This window comes from Cyclopterus lumpus, chromosome 23 (assembly GCF_009769545.1).
Source record: "Cyclopterus lumpus isolate fCycLum1 chromosome 23, fCycLum1.pri, whole genome shotgun sequence".
In the NCBI taxonomy this organism is placed as follows: Eukaryota; Metazoa; Chordata; class Actinopteri; order Perciformes; family Cyclopteridae; genus Cyclopterus; species Cyclopterus lumpus.
Window position 1 is genome coordinate 14,356,865 of NC_046988.1, and position 26,921 is coordinate 14,383,785.

At 42.8% G+C, this 26,921-nt stretch overlaps 1 protein-coding gene across 2 annotated transcripts in view; it reads right to left on the bottom strand.

The window, feature by feature from the left end:
* Positions 1 to 26,921, bottom strand: part of grip1 (glutamate receptor interacting protein 1) — a 38,084-nt gene that overhangs the window by 9,083 nt on the left and 2,080 nt on the right. Inside the window, exons 2-12 of one of the 2 annotated variants that reach the window (XM_034526522.1) lie at positions 7,656 to 7,736; positions 4,316 to 4,451; positions 3,832 to 3,977; positions 3,387 to 3,470; positions 3,215 to 3,290; positions 2,973 to 3,118; positions 2,654 to 2,801; positions 2,385 to 2,554; positions 1,438 to 1,575; positions 611 to 760; positions 292 to 478 (exon numbers count right to left, since the gene is read on the bottom strand). In XM_034526522.1, coding sequence (XP_034382413.1) covers positions 292 to 478; positions 611 to 760; positions 1,438 to 1,575; positions 2,385 to 2,554; positions 2,654 to 2,801; positions 2,973 to 3,118; positions 3,215 to 3,290; positions 3,387 to 3,470; positions 3,832 to 3,977; positions 4,316 to 4,451; positions 7,656 to 7,736 — 1,462 coding nt within the window. The remainder of the gene's footprint in view (positions 1 to 291; positions 479 to 610; positions 761 to 1,437; positions 1,576 to 2,384; positions 2,555 to 2,653; positions 2,802 to 2,972; positions 3,119 to 3,214; positions 3,291 to 3,386; positions 3,471 to 3,831; positions 3,978 to 4,315; positions 4,452 to 7,655; positions 7,737 to 26,921) is intronic. The other variant, XM_034526523.1, reaches the window with a different exon arrangement.

Consider the following 26,921-nt stretch of genomic DNA (forward strand, 5'->3'; position numbering starts at 1 on the left):
CATTTATAATAATAACAAATAATAAATTATCTTTTGTTTATTTATATTGTGAAGCCTTTTAAGTTGACAAATCATTTATTTCTGTTATTTATTTAATTTATTTATATATATATACACACACACACACATAAAAAAATATATATATCTATATACATATAATATACAACATATACAGTATATATATATATATATATATATAAATAAATACAAATATATATGTATATATATATATATATATATATTGTCTTCCATACAGTATTATTATTATTATTATTATTAATAATAGTATACCTCTCCGCCGGGCTGTCGGGGTCGATGTAGGCGATGAGCGGCGGCGAGGAGAGCGTTTCCGTGGCGAAGACTCCGCCCTGAAGCTGCAGGCCAAACCCCATGATGCCGTCGCCTAGCAACGCCACCTCTGTGGTTTCTGTGTGAACGACCTGACCGGCGAGACCCACTGTGCTGGACGCAAGAGACACTGAGACAGACAGACAGACAGGCAGACAGACAGACAGGCAGCAGTTCATATCTGATAAAGTACTAATACCACGGTGTAATTTATCGATTTGATCGTTTCAGGATCCACTCAGAGGTCAGAGGTCAGACTCACAGGAGCTCTTGAAGTCCTTCTTCTTGGCCTTCCTCCTCATCAGCGTGCCCCGTGGACTCGTGGGATACATGTTCCGGGGCAGCGTGCTCATGTTGAGGGACGAGAGACTGTAGGCCGACATGGAGCCGGGAGAGAACGAGTGGCTGAGAGCTGCAGAGAGAGAGAGAGAGAGAGAGAGAGAGAGAGAGAGAGACAATGATGAAGGTGTTGATGATGGTGAGAGGAGGTCTCACTCTGACAGCAAAACATCACACTACGGCGAGAGAGAGAGAGAGAGAGAGACGATGATGAAGGTGATGATGATGATGGTGAGAGGAGGTCTCACTCTGACAGCAAACCATCACACTACGGAGAGAGAGAGAGAGAGAGAGACTATGATGAAGGTGATGATGGTGGTGAGAGGAGGTCTCACTCTGACAGCAAAATATCACACTACGGAGAGAGAGAGAGACAATGATGAAGGTGATGATGATGGTTGTGAAAGGAGGTCTCACTCTGACAGCAAACCATCACACTACGGAGAGAGAGAGAGAGAGAGAGAGAGAGACTATGATGAAGGTGATGATGGTGGTGAGAGGAGGTCTCACTCTGACAGCAAAATATCACACTACGGAAAGAGAGAGAGACAATGATGAAGGTGATGATGATGGTTGTGAGAGGAGGTCTCACTCTGACAGCAAAACATCACACTACGGAGAGAGAGAGAGAGAGAGACTATGATGAAGGTGATGATGGTGGTGAGAGGAGGTCTCACTCTGACAGCAAAACATCACACTACGGAGAGAGAAAGAGAGAGAGAGAGAGAGAGAGAGAGAGGGCGGACGTACGAGGGTTGTTTGTATGGCGGTTGTGCGATCTGGAAGCTGATTGGTCGGGGTGGTACGTGTTGTAGTGGTAGGGGGGTAGGATGGGGGCGGAGCCTCCGGTCTCCCATGGAAGGGTGCGGGGACTACGCTGCACCTTGACTGCGCACACGCACATGCATACACACACACACACACACACACACGCACACACACACACAGGTGGGAAAGACACACGGTGGTTGGGTCAAGACAGGAGGAAAGGTCAAAGGTCAGGTAGCAGCTTTATAAAAGATTACATCTTATATGTGTAATATTTTATTAGATCATTTATCTGCATGTGAGCAGACTGCATTCAGGGCCGGTCGGCTGCAGCAGACAGTCTACATTATTCAAGTCATTCAAATGTGGGAGATAAATTTGTGTCACACATCAAATATATATACTATATATATATATATATATATATATATATATATATATATATATATATATATATATAAATAAATACATACATTTTGCTGCCCTGGAAAAGCATTTTGTAGTAAATAAAAGTGTGTTAATATATGTCATGTATCTCCATATATTACATATTATGACCCAAGTAAAAGCAGGTATCAACATTATTTAAGCTGTACTTCTATAAACTTCATCATATTTTATTTAACTCTTTTTTAATTTGCAAAGTAATCAAAAAAATCAGATAAATTCTACCACTCAAAATATTCCACTGCAGATTCAGAATGATTTCAAAACCTTCTTTCTTACTCGGCTGAGAAATCGATTCTCTTGTCATCATTTCTGTTGAAATGTGGACGGATTGTTGTCCATATGCTGTCAGATAAACAGGCTCATGATCTAATACTCTGCATTAGCGTTCTTTGTTTGGAGGCCTGGTGTGTGTGTGTGTGTTTATACCGCGCAGCGGTGCGTTCAGGGCCGGTCGGGCCTGTTTCTCTGTGTATTTATACCGTGCTGTGGTGCGTTCAGGGCCGGTCGGGCTTGGTGTTGAGGCAGGATCTCCATGCGGACGGTCTGACAGGAGGCAGAAAGCAGCTGAGTGGCTTCAGCCAGAGAACAAAACTCCATCGACTTCCCGTCAACAGACAGAATGTGATCTCCTGCATGTAGAGCACCACATCTACTCAAGAAGAAGAAGAAGAAGAAGAAGAAGAAGAGATTAGTTTCTGTGGTTGGTTAATGTCACCAATCGTTGGTTCGGGGTCAGAGGTCGGGTTACCTGTCTGCTATGCTGGCTGGTTTGACCTTGTCGATGACGATGACCTGCTTGCTGCAGAACATGGAGGTGGACAGAGCCACGCCCAGACTGGAGCCCGTCACCTTGGCAACCTCTACCAGCAGCGGCCCCGACGCCGTGGCGACCGAATCTGACGGAAGGAAGTAGTTAGTTTTGACTTTTATTCATTCAACGTTTCAAGGTCAAGGCTCAAAGTCTACATGAAGTCACATGACCCCAGTCTGGAGATGGGGTCATGTGACTGGAGATGGAGTCATGTGACTGGAGATGGAGTCATCATGTGACTGGAGATGGAACTGACCCATTACGGAGACGTCGTACTCCAGCAGCAGCGTGGCTTCCTGTCCGCACTGCTTCAGGATGCTCATGCCCTCCGTTAGCGTGCTGCCATGGAGACGGATCCCGTCGATGCTGAGCAACCGGTCCCCCGGCTTCACGGTTCCTTCTCTGGAGAGAGAGAGAGAGAGAGAGAGAGAGAGACAGAGTGAGACAGGATGGGTTTTTAGTTTCTACAGAAGCTCCTGGGGGTCAGAGGTCACTCACCTGTCAGCCGGACCGCCAGACCTGATGGTTGTTATGACGATTGGACGTGACTTGTTCCTGTCTTCATGGGCCCCACCTGCAAACACACAGCCATGTATTATTATGTATGTACACACACACACACAGACACACACACACACAGACACACACACACACACGCACACATGCTGACCTCTGATGACGAAGCCGAAGCTGTTCCCGTCTTTGTGAAGCGTGACCTCTACGTTCTTGAACACGACCCCTGACCCCTGCACCGCTGCAACACAACAACACACCAGCATGACCTCTGACCTCCGAACACTCTCAATACATTCTGAAAATAACTGAGAACCTCGTAACTCTAAAGAGAAAAACGTTGTGACGATGCATTCTCCTTTTTAAAGCGTGTATTTATATGTACCTCCGAGATGTAGTGCAGTAACAAGTACAGTCTGTACCTGAGATGTAGTACAGTAAAAAGTACTATAAAAAGTACTATATTTACTCTGAGATGTAGTGGAGAAGAAGTAGAAACATAGAAATACTGTAAAATACCTCAAATCTGTACCTGAGTAAATGCACTACCTCTAGAAGAACTGGGACCAGTACCTCTAGAAGTACTTTGAGGCAGTACTTACAGACCGGCGGTAGCTCGTACTCGACCTCCAGGACGACTCGCTCCCCGACGTTCTTCAGCAGACTGATGATCTCGTCGTGTCTGAACTTGGACAGGTTGATGCCGTTCACGGCTCGGATGTAGTCGCCCACGTTCAGCTGGTCGCTCCTGCAAGCAGCCAGAAGAGCTCCATTACTCGCTATATATAAATTATATATATATACATTATATATAAATATATATATTATGCAGCAGATCATTTTGTTTCGGCTAAAGTTTAACCGCATCGTATCTTTACCAATCAAAATTTAAAGTGTCTCAAATAAACTACATTTTAAACTTCGGCAACAGGAAGCTGTGTCTGAGGCTGCACATCCCATAATGATCATTTTGTGGGATTATGCCGAAATGAACATATATAATGAATAGACCTTTAACACACATTTAGATGCATTCCTTATGGTCCTCTGTAGAGGACTTAACAAACAGGAAGTCGTTGTTGTTACCTGGCGGCGATGCCTCCCTGTCGCAGGTTTGAAACCCGCGGCTTCCCGTCTTTGTCGATGCCGCCTGAGACCGTCAGTCCGAGCGTCGTGCCCTCCTTCTTCATCAGCTCCACCACCGAGCAGCCCCGGAACTCGTCTACGTTACACACACACACACACACACACACACACACACACGCACACACACGCACACACACGCACACACACACACACACACACACACACAAACACACTCCGTTTACTGTATTGCTAAAACACAATTATCTGAATCCTAAAGTTAAAACGATGACCATCAAACCGTGAATAAGCTTTTATTTAATTTATGTTGTAGCAAATGAAGAAGGCAGTTTTGGGAAAAATAGAAAGATAATCCGCAGATCACGAGTACAAACGTGACTGGACACGCATTCAGACCGGACTCATGACTCAGGGAGGCGGAGCCATTTTATAACTTTACAACCTTCAAACTTCATCGTCACAGAATATCTCCATCCTGAATATCTCCATCCTCAATATCTGCATCCAAAATATCTCCATCCTCCGTTATCAATATCTCCATCCTGAATATCTCCATCCTCAATATCTCCATCCTCAATATCTCCATCCTCAATATCTGCATCCAAAATATCTCCATCCTCCGTTATCAATATCTCCATCCTGAATATCTCCATCCTGAATATCTCCATCCTCAATATCTCCATCCTCAATATCTCCATCCTGAATATCTCCATCCTGAATATCTCCATCCTCAATATCTCCATCCTCAATATCTTAATCTTTAATAACTCAAACCTTAATATCTCCATCCTGAATATCTCCATCCAGTGAATCTGTATCTCTCTCTCTCTGAGAAATGAAATATGAATCTGGAAAGAGGCGAGTGAAGTCATCCTCTTCTGTCTTCCATCTATATTTCATCAGACGCATGAAATATTGAACAGCGGTAGAGATGGAGGGAGAACGGAGATATTTCACAGCAGATCTGGTACAATGTGACGTCAGGCGGTGAAACAGAAAAAGGATTTAATTCGGTTGTGTTTTAATATTAATCAGGTAGCAGCCAGACGTCTTCCTCGTCTTCTTCCTCCAAAGAGGATTCACATCAACGTTTCTCAAATGCTAGCTCTGACTCTAGAAGAAGAACCCTCATAATCTTCTATTCTGATCACACGCTGGTTGGACCAGTTTCCTGCAGCGACCGGGAGAAACCAGTGAAAGTGAAACTTCACAAACGAAGATGAACTACGACAAAGCTTCTTCACAGCCTCAATAGGAAGTGTGTCTACAAGGACCTAAGATTCACTCCTAGTACGAGGACCTAGGATTCAGTTCTACTACGAGACCCTAGGATTCAGTTCTACTACGAGACCCTAGGATTCACTCCTAGTACGAGGACCTAGGATTCACTCCTAGCACGAGGACCTAGAATTCAGTTCTAGTACGAGGACCTAGGATTCAGTTCTAGCACGAGGACCTAGGATTCACTTCTACTACGAGGACCTAGGATTCAGTTCTACTACGAGACCCTAGGATTCACTCCTAGTACGAGGACCTAGGATTCACTCCTAGCACGAGGACCTAGAATTCAGTTCTAGTACGAGGACCTAGGATTCAGTTCTAGCACGAGGACCTAGGATTCACTTCTACTACGAGGACCTAGGATTCAGTTCTAGTACGAGACCCTAGGATTCACTCCTAGTACGAGGACCTAGGATTCACTCCTAGCACGAGGACCTAGAATTCAGTTCTAGTATGAGGACCTAGGATTCAGTTCTACTACGAGGACCTAGGATTCAGTTCTACTACGAGGACCTAGGATTCAGTTCTACTACGAGACCCTAGGATTCACTCCTAGCACGAGGACCTAGAATTCAGTTCTAGCACGAGGACCTAGGATTCACTTCTACTACGAGATGCTAGGATTTACTCCTAGTACGAGGACCTAGGATTCACTTCTACTACGAGGACCTAGGATTCAGTTCTAGCACGAGGACCTAGGATTCAGTTCTACTACGAGGACCTAGGATTCACTTCTAGTACGAAGACCTAGGATTCAGTTCTACTACGAGATGCTAGGATTTACTCCTAGCACGAGGACCTAGGATTCACTTCCAGTACGAGGACCTAGGATTCAGTTCTACTACGAGGACCTAGGATTCACTTCTAGTACGAAGACCTCGGATTCACTTCTACTACGAGGACCTATGATTCACTTTTACTACGAGGACTTAGGATTCACTTCCAGTACGAGGACCTAGGATTCACTTCTAGTACGAGGACCTAGGATTCACTTCTACTACGAGGACCTAGGATTCACTTCTAGTATGAGGACCTAGGATTCACTCCTAGCACGAGGACCTAGAATTCAGTTCTAGCACGAGGACCTAGGATTTACTTCTACTACGAGATGGTAGGATTCACTCCTAGTACGAGGACCTAGGATTCACTTCTACTACGAGGACCTAGGATTCAGTTCTAGCACGAGGACCTAGGATTCACTTCTACTACGAGGACCTAGGATTCACTTCTAGTACGAGGACCTAGGATTCACTTCTACTACGAGAACCTAGGATTCACTTCTACTACGAGGACCTAGGATTCACTTCTACTACGAGAACCTAGGATTCACTTCTACTACGAGAACCTAGGATTCACTTCTACTACGAGGACCTAGGATTTACTTCTACTACGAGATGGTAGGATTCACTCCTAGTACGAGGACCTAGGATTCACTTCTACTACGAGGACCTAGGATTCAGTTCTAGCACGAGGACCTAGGATTCACTTCTACTACGAGGACCTAGGATTCACTTCTAGTACGAGGACCTAGGATTCACTTCTACTACGAGAACCTAGGATTCACTTCTACTACGAGGACCTAGGATTCACTTCTACTACGAGAACCTAGGATTCACTTCTACTACGAGGACCTAGGATTCACTTCTACTACGAGAACCTAGGATTCACTTCTACTACGAGGACCTAGGATTCACTTCTACTACGAGGATCTAGGATTCACTTCTACTACGAGGATCTAGGATTCACTTCTACTACGAGGACCTAGGATTCACTTCTAGTACGAGGACCTAGGATTCACTTCTAGTACGAGGACCTAGGATTCACTTCTACTACGAGGACCTAGGATTCACTTCTAGTACGAGGACATAGGATTCATCTTCCTGCAGGCCACATGAACGGAGAACGTCAGCTAACTGTGTGTGTTCTATTTTCAGAGCTGCTGGTGGAACCGGACGACGCAGAACCAACAGGGAACATGTAGACAAGGAATAGATCCCAAAGAATAGAACAAACTGGAATGTGAAAGCACAATGAAGGTTACCTGGTATGCTCTGCCTCCTGATGGCCAGCGCTCCATCTGGAGGTCTCGACCCGGCGGAGTGTTTGCCGTACGGCCCCTCATCTGAAACCCAAACAAAAACATATTATTCTGACTTCCCAGTTCCTTTAACTGGTTCTAAAGCTCAACCACCTCCTGCTAATGGTTTTAAACCAGTCTGAATCCGTTTCTCTAAAATGGTTCTGAAGCCCAACATCTAATCAAGAGGTTCTATCAATCTCTCTTAAGTGGTTCCCGTATGCAGCTCTGAAACTCAATCACTTCCTCAAAGTGGTACCGAGCCTTTACCAGTTTATTAAATTGGTTCTGAAGCTCCCCCAATTACTGTAACTGGTTCCGGACTTTTACCAGTTCTTTCAACTGGCTCCATACCTCAACCATCTCCTTTCACTGGTTCTGGAGTTCAACCTCTTTCTCAAACTGGATCCAGAAATGTACCAGTTTGTTCACCTGGTTACAAAACTTGACCCGTTGCTCTAACTGGTCCTGAAGCTTGACTGGTTCTGAAACTCTGTCAGCTCATCTAACTGGGTTTGGACTTCTACCAGTTCTTTCAACTGGTTTATGGGTTCTATCGGCGCCTCTAACTGGCTCCAAACCTCAACCAGTTTCTTTAACTGGTTCTGAAGCTTCGATTAAACCATCACAGAGTTGTAAGTCAACGTCTGAATCCACAAACAACAGAAACCTCACAGCATACGACATCTTCTCTTCTGATTGGTGTCAAAGTGAGAAGCTCCCATAATGCATCTGTACTCACCATCATCATCATCATCATCATCATCATCAGACATCGCAGAGTTTCCACCACAAAAATACATCTCAGATGCAAAGATTCAATCTTATTTTTTTTAATGGTTTTAGTCCAAAGCTGCAGCTGAGAGCTCCATGAAGTCCGCCTGCTCTTGAATAAAGAAACTACCGACACAGAGGATGACCTCATCAGTGCAGCAACCAATCCCAGTGGAGAACACAGTGGTCCATCTGAGTCTGGTCCAATCACAGCCGTCCGCTGGGACACCCCCTCCCCGGGTGATGATGTCATCACATAGACAGGAGCCCAGAGGCAGAACTAAACCATAAACCACGAGAACCAGATTGATTTGAATGCAGAGATTTGATTGGATGAATGTTGATGGTTGATGTTATTGGAAAAATGAAAGAAATTGACTTCTTTGACAGTAAACACAGAACGTGAAGAAACATTTTGTTTTTCACTGGTTAAATCATTTACGAAGAACTCGAGCACCGATCCGATACCAGCGGCGCATATGAAACAAAAAAAGGAAAACAGGTTCCTTCTCTGATATTTATTTAATGTTGCAGTGAAAACATCAAAGATTACATTTGAACATTATAACATCATTTACATTCGCTCAATGCTCATTTTTACTTAGAGAGAGCTTGAACGTATCAAAATGTCAGCATAACCTCTGTTAGCGTTAGCTCTGTTATTTAGCCGACTGCTAACAGCTAGCAGGCAACAGCTAACAGCGAGCAGCTACAGTTAACAGCCAACAGCTAGCACCCAACAGCTAGCAGCAACAGTTAACAGCCAACAGCTAGCAGCCAACAGCTAGCAGCAACAGTTAACAGCCAACAGCTAGCAGCCAACAGTTAACAGCCAACAGCTAGCAGCCAACAGCTAGCAGCAACAGTTAACAGCCAACAGCTAGCAGCCAACAGTTAACAGCCAACAGCTAGCAGCCAACAGCTAGCAGCAACAGTTAACAGCCAACAGCTAGCAGCCAACAGCTAGCAGCAACAGTTAACAGCCAACAGCTAGCAGCAACAGTTAACAGCCAACAGCTAGCAGCCAACAGCTAGCAGCAACAACAACAGCTAACGAGGCTGTGAACATGGTGGTTTCTGCTGTAAAGTTCGTTATTTTGAACATCGACGTCTATGGTGATTGACTCGCTTTTGGAGCCTCAAGTGGCCGTTTAATGGACTGCCATTGAACTGTTATTTCTGGATTTTATCCACCCGGTTAAATCGATGTGTTTGTGATACGGTGAGAACGTTTTCATTTTCGGTGGAACGCACAAAATGCCGACATTTTGTTTCAGTCTTTCACGAATATTCCGTGTTTAAGTGTTTGTCTTTTGTTCCTGGTGTGTAGAAACCTTCAAAAGAGCTTTAAACCAGAAGAGCTTTAAATCAGAAGAGCTTTAAACCAGAAGAGCTTTAAATCAGAAAAGCTTTAAATCAGAAGAGCTTTAAACCAGAAGAGCTTTAAATCAGAAGAACGACCACAACATTTTATTTTATTACAGTTTAGTGTGGAGTTCTATTTTAAGTCTTCTGTTGGTTCTATTTCACGTTGTTCTTCTCTATCCTAATCTGCTCTACATCTATTCTGTTCTGTTTGGTTCCAGCGACTGAGCTCACACACACACACACACACACACACACACACACACTGAAACACACACAAACACAATGAAACACACACACAAACACAATGAAACACTCACACACACCATAGCTAACAGAAGATCAAAGCCGAGCCTCCTCCACATGTAGGACAGCAGTATCTCTCTCTTTCAGTCTCACACTCTGTGTACTCAATAGTACACACATATACATATATATATATATATATATATATATATATATATATATATATATATATATACAGATACACCGAAGATACAGTATACATATATATGCATATATATGAATATATATATATATATATATATATATATATATATGTGTATACTGTATCTTCGGTGTATCTGTATTGTTTTATATAAAATATATTTTAGAATTACTTATTTTTATAAACAAATAAAATAAAAAGAGGGTTTCAACAAAACATCGGAGATTAACAGATTAATCAATTAGAAAAAATAACTTTTGCATCAGCTTTATCTCTATAAACTTTAATGAACTGAAATGTGTAAATATACTGTATATATATATATATTTATAATATATATATATATATTTAATATCCACTGAATCTATTTTTGATCATCATACTTTAATTAAAACGAACAAGTTTTAGTTTGCGTTAAAACCTCAAAACACATAAATAAAACAGCAGAACATAAATAAATAAATGAAAACAGTTTGAACAAAATCCAACAAAAAAAGAGGAAAATGAATTCTTTCAGAAAATCAGAAGAAAGTAATTAAATACATTTAAGAAAGTACTCTAGTACTCTACAGACGAGGTACTTTTCTTTAGTATTTCCGTATCCTGCTGCTTTATACCTTTTACTGTACTACACCTCAGAAGTACATATAGTACGTTGTACTGTACTACAGCTCAGAGGTACGTATTGTACTTTTTACTGTACTACACCTCACAGCTCCTGAACCAGAAACTGCCTCAGGTCCTCAAACAGCTGTTTGACCTTCAGCAGCAGAGGTCACCTGACCCAAAACACACAGTACTGCTATACATAAATACTGTTAACCAGTACTAGAAGAGGAAAATACTACATCAGACAGAAATCACTGCTTACTTCACAGACACATATTTAAATAGAAAGCATAATTTATTGTCATCGATTTCAGCACATTAAGTATTAAAAGTTCAATCTGTAAAAAACTAACGGTCTGAGGTTTATTTACTTACTTATAAGTAAATAAACTTGACTTACAGAATTATTCTACTATCCTATGACTTCTTCCCCCACTGGTAAAGTAGTATTTCCTACATCGAGGTACTGCTACTTGTACTTTATTAACCTGAATACTTTGTGCAGTACTTTAGAGGAAGAAACAAACACCTGAAGCGTCAGCAGACTTTTCAGAGTAAAACGTGTCCTCCTCCTCTTCCTCCTCCTCCTCCTCCTCTTCCTCCTCCTCGTTAATACACACCATGAATATTACATTCAACAAAATAAGATGCAACGCTCTCTCTCTCACACACACTCAATCTCAATGTCTCTCGTCCAAATCAACCTGCAGCGATCGACTGACTGAATCCATCAGGAAATCATTTTCCACTCCAATCACACACACACACACACACACACACACACTCTCTCACACACACACACACACGCATCCTCACACACACAACTGCTTTGGTCAACACAACCAGCTCTCTCTCTTTTCAATGTCAGCAGTTTAAAAATGTAAAATGTCCCTCGACCATCACACACACACACACACACACGCACACACACACACACACACACACAGCCCTCTGTCTCACACTCTCTCTCCCCCAGTGTCTCTCTATGTCTCTCTACCTTTGTTCACCCTGCGCAGGATCTGGCAGCGACATTTAAACGACACAGCGATCATGGTGAAGCCGAGCCGAGCGTCGCCTCCCCCCCCGCAGCCATGCAGCTGCAAGCTCAAACTACACCTCCTCTCCTCCTCCTCCTCCTCTCCTCCTCCTCCTCCTCTGTGAGCGGCCGAGTGACGGGCGGACGACCTCCTCAAACAGAGACCATCATGGAGACGCTTTCCTGAGGCTCGGCAGACGAGAGAGAGAGGGGGAGAGAGCGAGAGAGAAAGAGAGCGAGAGAGAGAAACAGAGGGGAGAGGGCTGCAGATGTGAAGATCCTCCATGAAATGAGGCAGCGGAGGGAGGGGGGGAGAGTCTGCGCAGATGGTAGGATGAAGAGGATGAGGAGGAGGGGGATGACGGAGGGAGGGAGGGAGGGAGGGAGGGAGGCTGCTGTTTCCTTCTCCTGATTTGCGATGTGTTTCTGTGCAGCTGGATGAAGGAAAGGAAGTGAAGATATATGAAAGGATGAATGGAAATAAAAGGATGAAGGTAAAGAATAAAAGGTGGAAATTATTAGTAATTTAGGGATGAAGAGACAAGAAGAAGAAGAAGAAGAAGAAGAAGAGAGTGAAGGAAGAATGAAGGGAACTGAAGAGGTCATGAAGAACAGAAAGGAGTTACAGTAAGAGCGAAGGCAGTTAGAAAATGAGAAAGGAAGGGAGGGAAGACGAAAGGATGGAGGGAAGGAAGCAACAACGGAAAGAAGGAAGCAAAGGGAGACAAGATGAAAGGATGGAGGGAAGGAGTAAAGAAAGAAAGGAAGGAAGCAAAGGGAGACAAGATGAAAGGATGGAGGGAAGGAGTAAAGAAAGAAAGGAAGGAAGCAAAGGAAGACAAGATGAAAGGATGGAGGGAAGGAGTAACAAAAGGAAGTAAACGGAGGAAAGAAGAAAGGATGGAGGGAAGGAGTAAAGAAAGGAAGGAAGGAAGCAAAGGCAGACAAGGTGAAAGGACGAAGGGAACTGAATTATAAAAGAAGGAAGAGGAACAAGGATGGAGGTCATGAAGAACAGAAAGGAGTTACAGTAAGAGCAAAGGAAGGACGGAAAGATGAAAGGAAGGAGGAGAGGATGGATGGAATGAAAAAAAAGCATAAAAGAATGGAAGGAAGGAAGCATGTAAGTAGGAAAGGTGTAAGTAAAGGAAGGAAGGAAAGAAAGGAAAAGAAGATAGGAGGGGAGGGAGGTAAAGGATGGAGGGAAGAAGTAAATGAAGGAAGAATAGAGAGGAAACAGGAAAGGACACGGTAGATGTACTAGTACTACGGAAGTATCTTTGTTACAGATGAAGTACTGCATGTTGGTACTGAGTCAAATACAAATAAAAACACGGAATCCTACATTTCCCATAATGCAACTCAATACCTTTTTCTCCCAGTCAGAGCTGCGGTAACCCTGATGACATCACTATGACGTCATCGGGGTAGTTTATATATAATACTTCCTTAAAATGTGTTAGGACTTGGTTGAAGTACAGTGTTGGTGCAAGGGTACCAGGCAGCAAACAGCTGTTTGGGTGTCTGTGATGTCATTGGCTGAGATGGGCCTGGGGGCGTGTCCTAATTCACCAGGTAGTTAAGTGGTCAGATATGTGGGTCAGTGTCCCAGCAGCAGATTACACCGGATTAATGTGTGTGTGTGTGTGTGTGTGTTAAAAGGTATTAACAGTGATATTACTATTACCGCAGCAAAATGCAGGTCAACATACTGTAAGTTAAACACAGATCTGTCTCTCTCTCTCTGTCTCCCCCTCCCTCTTGGTCTCCTCCCCCCCCCCCCCCCCCCCCAACATTATCTCTCTCTCTCTCTCTCTCTAAAATGTGAGATTATATAAAGGTCTGGTTGAGGGGTCCAGGTCTGATGTGACCTTTGCTGCCCCCTGCTGTTCTCTCAGTGATCAGCTGCTCTCTGAGTCTCTACCGCCTCCTGCTGGAGACAACGTGGCAGCACAGAATACACTATAATACTTCTCTGTATACTGTACTTGTATGTGTGTACTGCTGTATTATGACCACAGAATGCACTGTAATACTTCTCTGTATACTGTACTTGTATGTGTGTACTGCTGTATTATGACCACAGAATACACTGTAATACTTCTCTGTATACTGTACTTGTATGTGTGTACTGCTGTATTATGACCACAGAATGCACTGTAATACTTCTCTGTATACTGTACTTGTATGTGTGTACTGCTGTATTATGACCACAGAATACACTGTAATACTTCTCTGTATACTGTACTTGTATGAGTGTACTGCTGTATTATGACCACAGAATGAAATACTTGCTGAAAAGCAGGTTTCAGGTTTGTGAAGCTTCAGGATTTATTACTTGTGAAGTATTTATAAAACATCTTCAACAAGTACTACAAATACAACTAATAGTAGTATTAGTATTAGTATTACTGCTCCTTCTAGTAGGCTTAGCACTACAGAAACCAGAACCAGATGAAACCATGTAGAACCAGAAAAAACAGAACCATCCACAGTCACGTAGAACCAGATAAGCCAGAACCAGCTAGAAACATGTAGAACCAGAGAAACCAGAACCAGCTTCAAACATGTAGAAACAGAAAAACCAGAATCAGCTAGAACCATGTAGAACAAGAGAACCAAGAACCAGCTGGAACCATGTAGAACCATAGAAACCAGAACCAGCTTCAAACATGTATAACCAGAGAAACCAGAATCAGCTAGAACCATGTAGAACAAGAGAACCAAGAACCAGCTGGAACCATGTAGAACCATTGAAACCAGAACCAGATGGAACCATGTAGAACCATAGAAACCAGAACCAGCTGGAACCATGTAGAACCATAGAAACCAGAACCAGCTTCAAACATGTATAACCAGAGAAACCAGAAGCTCAGTTTCATATATATATATATATATATATATATATATATATATATATATATATATATATATATATATTATTAATAATACATAGTACTTGTGCTGTTATCACTCGTAGTACTTACTACTACTTCTTGTTTACAGTCAGAGGTCAAACAGTATTCCCTTATGCACAACAGATGTAATAATAATAACACACAAACACACATACGCAAACGCAGTGGCTGCAGCTGTTACCATGGCAACAAGCTGATGAATAATTGAGGGGAAGAGACGACCCCGCACCCCGCACAATTTAGAGAGATGAAAGGGGAGTACGCACACACAGACACACAAACACACACACACACACACACACACAGTACAGGTCATCATGACAGATTCAAGCGTTTCAGTAAGGATCAAACCAGAGTCAAACACTCTGTGTGTGTGCGTGTGTGTGTGTGAGTGTGACTATGTGTGACTATGTGTGTGTGTGTGTCAACACTCAACGCCCAAAGTTAGACACATTGGTTTGAGTCACCATGACATCTCCTTATGTAAGCGCACAACACACACACACACACACACACACACACACACACACACACACACACACACACACACACACACAGAGGACGGATGTGTAACCCTTTAATTAGAGACTGTCAGGTTTCTGTGTGTGTGTGTGTGTGTGTGGGTGTGTGTGTGTGGAGCAGATGGGGTGAAGCGACGGCTCTGTAATCAACCACGAACACGTTGTGTACTCTGACACATAAAAACACATACATTTACTGTGAAAAAAAATCAGCTGTTTTTTGTGTATTTTACTTATCGTCAACAAGTTCCATGAAAACCAACAATGTGTTTTTCCATCTGTCGATACTAAAACTTAAACTTAAAGGTTCTGGAGGAATTAGAAGAGAAAGAAAAGGTTGTAAGTAATTAAACATGATGAGGGGAAAGTACTCTGAATCCCTCCACACACACTTTAATGAAGGTGGACGTGTGATTGGTGATCAGCTTTTTATTAAATTCCTCTCTGCTGGAGGAGGAGGAGGAGGAGGAGGAGGAGGAGGAGGAGGAGGAGGAGAAGGAGAAGACAGGAGAGGCCACGCCTCCAACACCCAGCCCAGTTTCACACATGGAGACTATTTAAAAACAGCTCGGTGTCTCGTTCATCAACAACACGTTCAATATGTTTTCAGCACATTTCCTTTACTTCCTGATTTTAAACCCCGCCCCCTCACCTCCTCTTTAATTTCCATCATGTTGAACACAGAACCAGTTTAGCTAACGAAGCTTTAGTTTAAAACATTAATTAGCTAAATGTTTCTCTGTCAACAAGCTTCTCCTCACAGTCGACATCTTTCACCTCATTCGTGTGCAGATTTATGCATCACCATGTTTCATCAACACTTAACGAGACGAGTGGGAGGAGGAGGAGGAGGAGGAGGAGAAGAAGGAGAAGAAGAAGAAGGAGGAGAAGAAGGAGAGGAAGAAGAAGAAGAAGAAGAAGAAGAAGAAGAAGAAGAAGAAGAAGAAGAAGAAGAAGACATCACTTGTTTATTCTCTGAAATGACACAAACTACATCTCTGCCTAAACTCTTGGTTTGTGGCTGAGGTGCATTATGGGTAACGTAAGCACCAAGTCCTGAAAATGAAGAAGAATTAATTTAAATGAAGTTAAATATGAAGACCATTGTGCAAATTATTTTTAGGACGAATGTTAACCTAACGATGCTCGATGCAGCGTGAGAGTGAAACCCAACCAGGTAAGTAGGCCAAGCCAGTGTGTGTGTGTGTGTGTGTGTGTGTGTGTCTGTGTCTGTGTCTGTGTCTCCGGGTTAACCACTCAACCAATCTTAAAATGCCTTCATATAGAATCACACGCTGTGCTAAACACACACACACACACACACACACACACACACACACACATACACACACACTCGCTGGTAGCTGCAAGAAATGTCTCTTGGCAGCTCTGCCGCACAGACACACACAAACAAAGGAATACCACTATAGTTTCTCACAAAAAGGAGGAGTAATATAGTAAAGTCAGTTATTAGTTATTAATGCTGTTTTATGTGAAATTCACATCGACAAAGGTGTTCTCTCTCCTGACCACCAGGGGGCGACTCCTCTGGTTGTATAGAAGTCTATGCTTCATGTGTTGAAGCTGCATTCTCTCTCCTGACCACCAGGGGGCGACTCCTCTGGTTGTATAGAAGTCTCTGCTTCATGTGTTAAAGCTGCATTCTCTCTCCTGACCACCAGGGGGCGACTCCTCTGGTTGTATAGAAGTCTATATAAATGACTCTACTTCTCTTGTCAGTGAAACCACATGAATGTGTATTTAATAAACAAAGCGTTGCTCTACAGCACCTCTAGTGGACAGACGCTCCACAGCCTTTAAAAACACGTCTGTCTATTTACCCGATGAGATAATTAATATTTAAAAATGGTTTTACTTAAAGTGACTGACGGAGCACTACGACCCATAAAAATAAATACATCAAATCTTTCTTGTGTCTAAATGTAGTTCATTATATATAATAAAGTCGATGTACTTCATTTACTGGACTGTAAATGAACACTGGTGACCTTACGACCTCTCTGCTGCCTCTGATCAATACTTCAGATATTATTTGAGCGCTTTGTGATGGACAACCTGACAATCAATCAATCAACCGATTGATTAACCACAACAAATGCAATGTATTGATCTCTCTCTGCTGCTCCGAGACACCGGGAACAACAAGTCAAACGTGCAGCAAGTGTGTGTGTGTGTGTGTGTGTGCGTGCGCCCACATTGTCCACATTCCATTCAACAGTCAACACTTCCTCCCTTGTTATTACCCACAAACCACCTGGCCGTCACCTGGATACCTGAGTGAGTGTGTGTGTGTAACTGTACAGCCGACCTTCATCTATAATACAAGACCACACACACACACACACACACACACACACACAGTTGATAACCCCCCCTATGGGACTCACTCAGGAGGTGTGTGTTGTACTTGCTGGTGTAGTAGTAAACGTCTTCGTATCCTTCCTGGTAATCGTCATCCGCCCGGTACCTCCTCCCTCGCCTCCTCCTGCCCAGCAGGCGCAGCAGCGCCAGGAGCCGCTCCATCACCACCAGCAGCACCAGTACCGGGTCTGAACTGGGCCGACCCGGGCCAGGCTAGGCTAAGAGCTCACAACGAATGGCAGAGCTAACGGAAAGCGTTCAGAGATCAGGTTTCCTCCTCACTTCACTACACACACACACACACACACACACACACCTCTGTATATCTCACACACACACACACACACACACACACACCTCTGTATGTCTCACACACACACACACACTCTCGCATGCACACACACGTTAGCTCGTGTGCAGCACACACACATCACTCACTCTTTGTATTCTCTATCTGCAGCCTCCTCGCCTCCTCTGCTCTGCTTCTTTCGGCTGTTGGTGCATCTAGCCGGGCTCGGCCAATCACAGGGCTTGCAGCTCTCTCTCACACACACACACACACACTCACACGCCACTCCTCCATCTCAGCGCTCCATTGTGTGTGGATGTGTGTGTGCACACTGTAAATGTGCACTTGAAGAGTCAGCGGGGAGACGAGGTGCGCTTCCTCCCTTCATTAGCCCCTTCCATCCTTTGTTGCATCCTTTCTTCCTTTGTCACAATGCTTCCTTTCCTTCCTTCTCTTCTTTCACTCCTTCCTTCTTCTCTGTCCACATTTACTGTGTTTCCTTTCCTATCTTCCTTTCCTCCTCCTCGTCGCTCACACACTTCATTCCAGTGAGGGGAGGGGGAGGGGGAAGGGAGCGCTCTTCAGGCAAGTGTGTGTGTGTGTGTGTGTGTGTGTGTGTGCGTGCGTGTGTGTGCGTGTGTGTGTGAATTCCAGAGAGTGGTCAATTACTGAACAGTGGGAGGGAAGAGGAAACAAGGAGAGAAAAACAAGGTGAGGAAGAGGAGAGGGAGGAAAAGAAAGAGAATGGGGAAACTAGGAATATACGAAGAAAGGAATGGAGACTAGGAAAGGAATCAAGAAGAAGACAAAGAGAGGAGGATGAAAGGAGGAAAACGAGGTGGCAAGGAGAGAAAGGAGAGGAAGAGGAGTGGGAAGGAAACAAGGTAACAGGGACAGAAGGAGTGGGAACTGAAGGAAATGAGAAACCGGAGGAGACGAAACCAAGATGGCGACGGCCAAATTGCCGAACTCGAGGCTTCAAAACGTTCACAAACAAACGGGGTGACGTCACCACGGCTTCGCTCTCACGCGTTCTTCAGTTATCAATATGTGAATGAAAATGTAACTCGGCCGGAGAGAAGAGGTCTCACTCTGTTGGAGGTTGGGGAAACTACAAAAACGTGATCAGCAAAGCGGAGCATTCGATTGGGTTTATTTAAGCCAATATTGATCGGCCCGATATCTTTACTACACACTCTATACGCTTACATGGTTATATCTGGTAATTCGGTCATGTGACTGTTTACGATTCTTCCATTCATTTACTTAATTTTATTTACTTTAATTGGATTTAAATTCATCGTATTCTTCCTTTTTGAAGACATTTCTTAAAATTATAATTTTGTGTATGTTTCAATATTAATTGGGACAAAGATAAAATAATAACATCATTTGTGTCAATAAAATTATAAAAATGAGACATGAAAAGTCTTGTCAATAAAAAGGTACACAAGCACAATCATAGACTTATATATTATATATATTATAATATTATTCATTTGAAAGATATTACGAGGTATTGAGGTCGTTCCAAAGAGAAGAAACAGAGAAGAAAGTTTCTACAAGAAGCAAACAAACGTCCAGAATAAACAAACGAACAACAAACCTCATTTCATATTTCATATTTCATATGAGTACTGTGGGTTAGTCGGTCCCGTGTGGATCCGACCCTGAAGGCCGGTAACGAGGCCCAGGAGACACGTGTGGTGCAATAATCTCCAGGACCTCAGAAGTCTGATCACCGGGTCCAATTAACAGACTCGGGGGTTGATGATCAACGGGAGTCAGTGAACGCCTCATCTGATGGATGCAAGTGGCGTTCCATGTGGGAATTTATTTGTTGTTTGAACATTTAAAAAAAAAAAAAACACAGATTGGAAAATTAGCTCTTGGGAGCTTTTTTTGTATTTAAAGCCTTTAACGATTTTTAAATGAGTTATTATGACATTCTTTGATCATTTCTTTTACAAAAATTGAAAAAAATCCCAAATGTACAATGTTGGAAATAAATTGAAGCTCCACACGTTTTATATATTAAACTATTTAATATATGTCCAGCATCTCCTCTCCTCGGTCCTCACCTGCTGAACCTCAGTCAGAGTTTCTCCTCATGTTGTCACATGAATCAATCATGACGTCATAGTTTTACTGAGGAGCTCAGAATGTAATGTTTTTAAACACAATCTGATTAAAGTAAAACAGATTATTTAAAGAGATTTTAAATGAACCTCTGGCACTGACGATGGTTGTTACGGCTTCTGGCTGAGATGAAAACATGCTTCTCCGTCTCTGTGGTTGATAATCCGTCCGCCTGTTGAAACCAAAGCAATAACTTCTAGTTGATTCCATCTACAGACGATGTTGAATCAAAAAAGGGCTCGTCGGTCGGATACCACAGAGGACGAGCTACGCTTCCTTTCTTCCTTTCCTAAGCCGCGTAGGCCGCTCAGCGAGGCTCCTGGCAGCCGGTGCAGGAGGCTCCCTGGCCGAGGAAAAGAGAGCCGACTGTAATCAGGAGAGAACCGGGTCGCCGAGGGTTACGGACCAAAAACAATCAAAGACGAGCGCTGTGAAAATCTGTTTCTGGTTTTACTGAAGAGACAAAATCCTGCCAAGGTTTTAAATACCAGAAGCTCAGAGGGAGTTTCTCCCTTCGAGGACGTTCGGTTACTTTTAACACGTTTAGGTTCGGCTCAAACTGTTCATTTCATGAATCTGACAGCTTTTTCTTTTTATCGTCTGTTCATTCAAAAAGAGGCCGCTCTAATATTATTATTACGTGCAGGAAAAGGCAACATTTATTAATATAAAAAAGGGATGTAATCGTTTCTATTCGTTACATTCGTGGAAGAAAGTTGATTAAATAACATGTAAAAGCAGCAGTGTGTGTGTGTGCGTGAGTGTGTGTGTGTTACTGTGCCATTTTTCCGTCAGCATTTTTCCGTCAGTCGCGCAGTGATGCATCATGGGATACGAGAGCTGACAGGGGTCAGAGGTCAACACACACACACATGACTGTCACTGTACACCCTATTTACCACCTGTCAATCACTGTGTCAGTTTCAGAGGTCAAATAGCGGGCGCGTGCGTTTCCTGTCTGTTTACGGACACGCTTAACCTCTCCTCAGGTGTGTGTGTGTGTGTGTGTGTGTGTGTGTGTGTGTGTGTGTTCATAGCAGGTGTGGGAAGTCAACATTCTCAACCTGCCGTATTGTTTGAATAGCTGATCCGCTTGAAGACATTTAAAAACATTGTTTTCATGAATCAGTAACAAGGGATTTGCATCTAGTCAAATGATTGGCTAAGATGCAATTTATATTCTTTATAATGATCATAAAAACAACAATGTATGGAAGGACAATAAGAAAATAAGAAAAAAGATCAAAATGCTCTCAACTTTTCACATTTGGCCCAGGCAGCCAATCAAATCCAGCGAGAGGCGGGGCTTCACTACGATACCACTGACTTCCTGTTGTGATGGTTTCACTGCAGCGAGCAGCTTTAAATTTATTATGAAGAAACTATTCTTGAAAATCCTGTAAACTATTTGAGTGGCTTCTGAATATGTTTTAAACAATCAAACCATCAAACTCATTTGATTTTGTTTGAACAAAATAATGGAAACACCTCTGAATCCTGTGACTGGTGTATTTATAGTTGTGTTTTTGCATAATCACATTTGTTCTTAAAATAAACACGTCCAGAGTGATTTGCGGTTCAGAGGAGACTTTGATGACCGGCCGACTCTCAGATGCAGCGAGACACATTTACCTCGATAAAAACATAAAGGCATCTGAGAGGATCTCACATCTTCAATCAGGGCGAGAAACGCCACGATTTAATCCGCGAAATTAGATTAGCGTCGCCGTTCTGTTAGCTAGGAGGACTCACGCCTCCCTCACCTGTGAGACGATCCGGAGGGCTTCAAAGCCCCACGAGGCTTCACACTGACAGTCGGGTAAAAAGAGTGTGTGTGTGTGTGTGTGTGTGTATTTGTATGTGTGTGTGTGTGTGTGTGTGTGTGCGTGTGTATGTTGCTAAAAATGAGCGTAGGCTCATTTGCATATGGCTCTCAGGCCTCTGCATCTCTGTAACGCCTCATCGGTGTGTGTGTGTGTGTGTTTGAGTGTGTATGTACAATCTGATTATCCACGCTCCCCCACCCTCACTCACACACACACACACGCACACACACACAGTCCTCTCACTCCCTCTGCTTGTCGCTCAAAGAACTGCAGCCTTCAAAGATATTCAGAACTCTGAAGAGAAAACCACCAATCTTAGAGGCTTCAGAGGTCCCGTCGACGACTACCCATAATTCAGAGGGGCAGACAGACAGACAGACAGACAGACAGACAGTGATTGATGAAGCCTGAGGGAGAGCGAGACAGACGGAGAGACCTAGAAACAAACTGAACAAAAGAGAGAGAGAGAAGTGAATCTATGGTCTTAATGGACTGCTGAGTGACCTTGATTCCTAATGGACACACATACACACACACACACACACACACACACACACACACACACACACAGAGACACACACACACACACACACACACACAGAGAGAGAGACAAGACAAACAGCTGGACAACAACTAGTTTGAAGAAAAATGTATCATCGAAAAAATCAGCAGAAGACCGTTTGTGGAAATAAATAATAATCAATAAACGCACGGTTTCTGCTTTAACATTCCAGAACATGGAGAACATGGAGAACATGGAGGAACCGAAGGGGCCGAGTTGCAGCAGTGAAGCCTCAAACTAACGGGGTCCTAATCCTAATCCCAAAGCCTCGCTCACGAGGATTAAAATAAACGGGCTGCTCTTTGTCTGCTGCAGCGTCTGCAGAGACGTTTAAAACACGGCGAGGACGGAAACCTCCAGAAATTCACTCTGCGAACATGAGACACTCATCCATTCATCAGGAAGTCAAGACGAGGATTCACTATTACAAGTGTTACTCATTCAAAATGTGTTTTTAAAAAGGATCCAAATCGAAGCTTTTAATCCCTTCTTCCTGCCGCCTACATTACCCACAATGCAACGCAGGTGCGTTACGCTAGCTGGTTAGCTCGCCTGAGGTCTCACTTTGCTCTGAATCCACGCCTCCGGATTCAAGTCCTCTTTTCAAACTCGTAGTCCTCAACGGGCGCCGACCCGAGTGAGTCGAGGACATTCACCCGACTTCACACACCTGGAGACACACACTGATGTGTGAGTCCACCTTTAGTCCTCACACACTGATGTGTGAGTCCACCTTTAATCCTCACACACTGATGTGTGAGTCCACCTTTAATCCTCACAGTCCTTCATGTCGGAGGACGAAAACGTACTCAACCTCGCAGAGGAAAGAGTTATCTGAAGGCTGCAGCTGGCAAACAAACCAACACACAAACACACACACACACACACACACACGTGTGTGAGCTTCTTAGGGACAATAACGGATAAAACACATCACAGAAACTTGTGGAAATACTTTCTTCTTCTCTGCTGGTTTTAGTGTCAATCTGCTGGGCTGTTAGAGACACACTGTGTGTGTGTGTGTGTGTGTGTGTGTAAGTGTTTTGTGGTAGTGTGTCCATGCTGGGTTTATCCAAGTAGAAAATGAGTGTATGTGTGCGATGCCAGCAGCTTGGCGGTCCACCTGGACGCTGCCCAAGGCTGCCTTTGTGTGTGTGTCTGTGTGTGTGTGTGTCTGTGTGTGTGTGTAATCCTGAGTCTGTTTCCTGTTCAAAGATTGGAGGTAAATTGTGTTTCTTTAGTTTTAGTGAGGTGTGTTTAAATCGCCTGTTTTTTGTGCAAACATGTTTTAACTCAGATGAGGAACGTCGACGCGTCAACGAAAGAAAAGCGTGACAGAGTGCGATGGAATCATAAAGGATGACATCATCAGATCTACGAGCACCAGGTCCCTTTAGAGCCATTCTACTGCAGCAGGTCTGACCCTCTCAGTCCTGGTTCTGCCGTGTCCCCCTTCCCTCCAGATGGTCCAGCAATACGTCAATATATATATATATATATATATATATATATATGTGTATATATATATATATAAACACACAGTCAGCAGTTTGTTTCACAGAGTCATGGTGAGAGAGTCTCTGGGTAAAATGTGTCAGAGACGATAGAGATAATACATTAAGCTGGATGCACACATGCACACACACACACACACACACACACACACACGCACACACGCAGGCACACACACAAGTAATCCTGAGGACAAAGATGAACAGAGTTCCGACATCAGCACCTCTTAAAGGACAGTGTGTGTGTTTCAGTGTGTGTTTGTGATAATGTGTGTTACCCCGTGTCTTAAGAGTGTGTGTCTTAGTGTGTGTGCGTGTGTGCGTGTGTGTGCATCTCAGTGTGTGTGTGTGTCTCAGAGTGTGTGTGTGAATCTCAGTGTGTGTGTCTGTCTTTCTCTGCCTCCAAGTCAAAAGGCTTATAACGGTGGGATGACGTCATGCTGTGACACACACACACACACACACACGCACACACACACACATTATTGGTGTTTTTACTGCATTTCTCAAATTAGCTCAAGGGTCACTTTATTAGGTACAGCTGCTTAAGAAGGTTTATTAAATGTGAGCTGGCTGATTAATTAGTGTTCGGATATATTTTAATAAAAGCCTGTTATTTCTTCCTCCACATAGTCTTCGTAAAACTTGTTTTATTGAAGATTAAATAATAATAAATTATGCTGGTATGTTAACATATTTTCCTATAACTTCTTTACAATAAAAATCACCAATTGTTTTGTCATTTAAAAGCTTTCATGTTGAAGCGGCAACATCAGGTGTTTCCTGATGGAGGGGATCTCAAAGGATTTCACAGGTGTACCTAATAAAGTGGACATAAGTAATAAAATACTTGTATCATCAGCAAAATGTACAAACAGGAAAACTCAATGTGAATAGCATTATTAAATCGTATCCGGCTGCGGTCAAGCTAATTTTATTATTATTGATTTCTACCAATCGATCAATCAAACTTTATTAGTGAAGCAGCTTTCACAGGAAAAATGACTTATTACCAGAAGAATAAGCGAGAAGAGAAAAGCAATTCAGCAATTAGAGACCAAAACAAAAGATATAAAAGTAATAAAACATCATTAAAAAGTCACAGCGGTGAAAAGAAATAGATTAATTGAAAGAATATATACACAAAATAAAATAACAATAACATCCTTGAACCTAAATACAATAATATGAGTGAATTTAATATCGTCAAATGCTCAATGATATATATGCTCTTATATGTTTTTGTGCAAATAAATAAAAAGGAGAATAAATGTTACAGCTAATATTAATTACTTTTTTCCCCAGTAATCAATAGTAATACATCATAATATATTAGTTGTTTAGTATTTTTGTATTATTCATTCAAAGCAGAAACTTATTAAATTAAAAGTACTATATTGGCTTTGAAATGTCGCGGAGTAGAAGAATAAAATAGTATATAATAACAATAACGATAATAACTTAAATACAGTACTTGAGTACTTTCCTTTACTTCCTTGTGTTTTGGGAGATCATGAAGTTGTAACTGCAGTAAATATGATATTTGACCACACAAATATATAAATATATATAAATACACTCAACATGTTCCCATACAATAGAACGACGTGTCTCTTTTGTGTATCTATTATTTACCTGACATCTATTTTTACCCGTCTCTGCTTGTCTGGCCTGCTGCTGTATTTGCTCCTTGAACAGCTGTTTTTCATGTTTTACTGCGTATTTAACATTTGAACATGTTGTTATTTTCCGGTGCACCGTGACCACCGTTCAGCTGGAAGCTGTTCACCCGAGGATTATATTATCATCTCTCCATGAAAATCGCAGACATGTTTACTACGCAACACTAAATCAACACTGCTGTTTATTACAGCCTGAAAACATCCTCCCACTGACGCTGGGACACTGGTGAGCTGGTTAACTGGTGAACTGGTGAGCTGGACCATGCTGGGAAAGAGGGCTTTAATTCCACTGACGGAGAAAATAATCACCAACTATTAAGAAGATTTTTAAATCAACCCCAAAAAAACTGATTATTTGCAGGTTTCAGAGGAAACTCTGGGTTAGTTAAACCCGAGACTAGAGGAAACTCTGGGTTAGTTAAACCCGAGACGAGAGGAAACTCTGGGTTAGTTAAACTTAAGACTAGAGGAAACTCTGGGTTAGTTAAACCTGAGACGAGAGGAAACTCTGGGTTAGTTAAACCCAAGACGAGGGGAAACTCTGGGTTAGTTAAACTTAAGACTAGAGGAAACTCTGGGTTAGTTAAACCCGAGACTAGAGGAAACTCTGGGTTAGTTAAACCCGAGACGAGAGGAAACTCTGGGTTAGTTAAACTTAAGACTAGAGGAAACTCTGGGTTAGTTAAACCTGAGACGAGAGGAAACTCTGGGTTAGTTAAACCCAAGACGAGGGGAAACTCTGGGTTAGTTAAACTTAAGACTAGAGGAAACTCTGGGTTAGTTAAACCCGAGACTAGAGGAAACTCTGGGTTAGTTAAACCTGAGACTAGAGGAAACTCTGGGTTAGTTAAACCCGAGACGAGAGGTTAGTTAAACCCGAGACGAAGAGAAACTCCGAGTTAGCTAAACCCGAGACAAGGGGAAATTCTGGGTTAGTTAAACCTGAGACAAGAGGAAACTCTGGGTTAGTTAAAACCGAGACTAGAGGAAACTCTGGGTTAGTTAAACCTGAGACGAGAGGAAACTCTAGGTTAGTTAAACCCGAGACTAGAGGAAACTCTGGGTTAGTTAAACCCGAGACTAGAGGAAACTCTGGGTTAGTTAAACATGAGACGAGAGGAAACTCTAGGTTAGTTAAACCCGAGACTAGAGGAAACTCTGGGTTAGT